Source organism: Penaeus monodon, chromosome 22 (genome assembly GCF_015228065.2).
Source record: "Penaeus monodon isolate SGIC_2016 chromosome 22, NSTDA_Pmon_1, whole genome shotgun sequence".
NCBI classification, from domain to species: domain Eukaryota; kingdom Metazoa; phylum Arthropoda; class Malacostraca; order Decapoda; family Penaeidae; genus Penaeus; species Penaeus monodon.
The window spans coordinates 38205123-38205584 of record NC_051407.1 but is presented as its reverse complement, the minus strand read 5'-3'; the positions used below and the strand labels follow the sequence as shown (position 1 = coordinate 38205584).

At 39.0% G+C, this 462-nt stretch overlaps 1 protein-coding gene across 1 annotated transcript in view; it reads left to right on the top strand.

Annotated features, from left to right (window-relative positions):
* The window catches only part of LOC119587431, a gene marked incomplete at its 3' end in the record, with an annotated part of 28805 nt that overhangs the window by 8474 nt on the left and 19869 nt on the right, over positions 1–462 (top strand). Inside the window, 1 exon segment of the mRNA XM_037936162.1 lies at positions 50–166. Within this exon segment, the coding sequence (XP_037792090.1) occupies positions 50–166 (117 nt within the window).

Genomic DNA, 462 nt, shown 5'->3' with positions numbered 1-462 from the left:
TGGTTTGGAAACAAGTAATACAAAAGGAAGTCATATCTCTTTGTTCAAGTGCAACGCACTAGCTGAGTCTGAAATAAGACCAGGATGCAAACTCTGCGGAGCACACCTCAAATTTTCCTGGAAGCATTTGGTTAAGGGTCTCCAAAATCCCATGGTAGCATTCTCAGTAGGTAATCTTGCGTGCTCAAATTAAAATCCCTTTATCACTGGATAGAAACCCCACCTCCTCTTTCACAGGGTAACTTAGAAACAAAACACCATAAACTGATGGCTGCAATCTCACTGACATCACAAGTCTGTACCAAACCTTAAATTAAACTCTGGAATTAAAAAGTACTTCACAAATGATGGAAATTAGATTTGGGTTCTTTATCTTTCAGTAGCCAGAATCATTTAATGTGACAAAAACAAAGGACAGTCTCATATGAATGGATTACTTTGGCATGGCTAGTGGCTGATTGG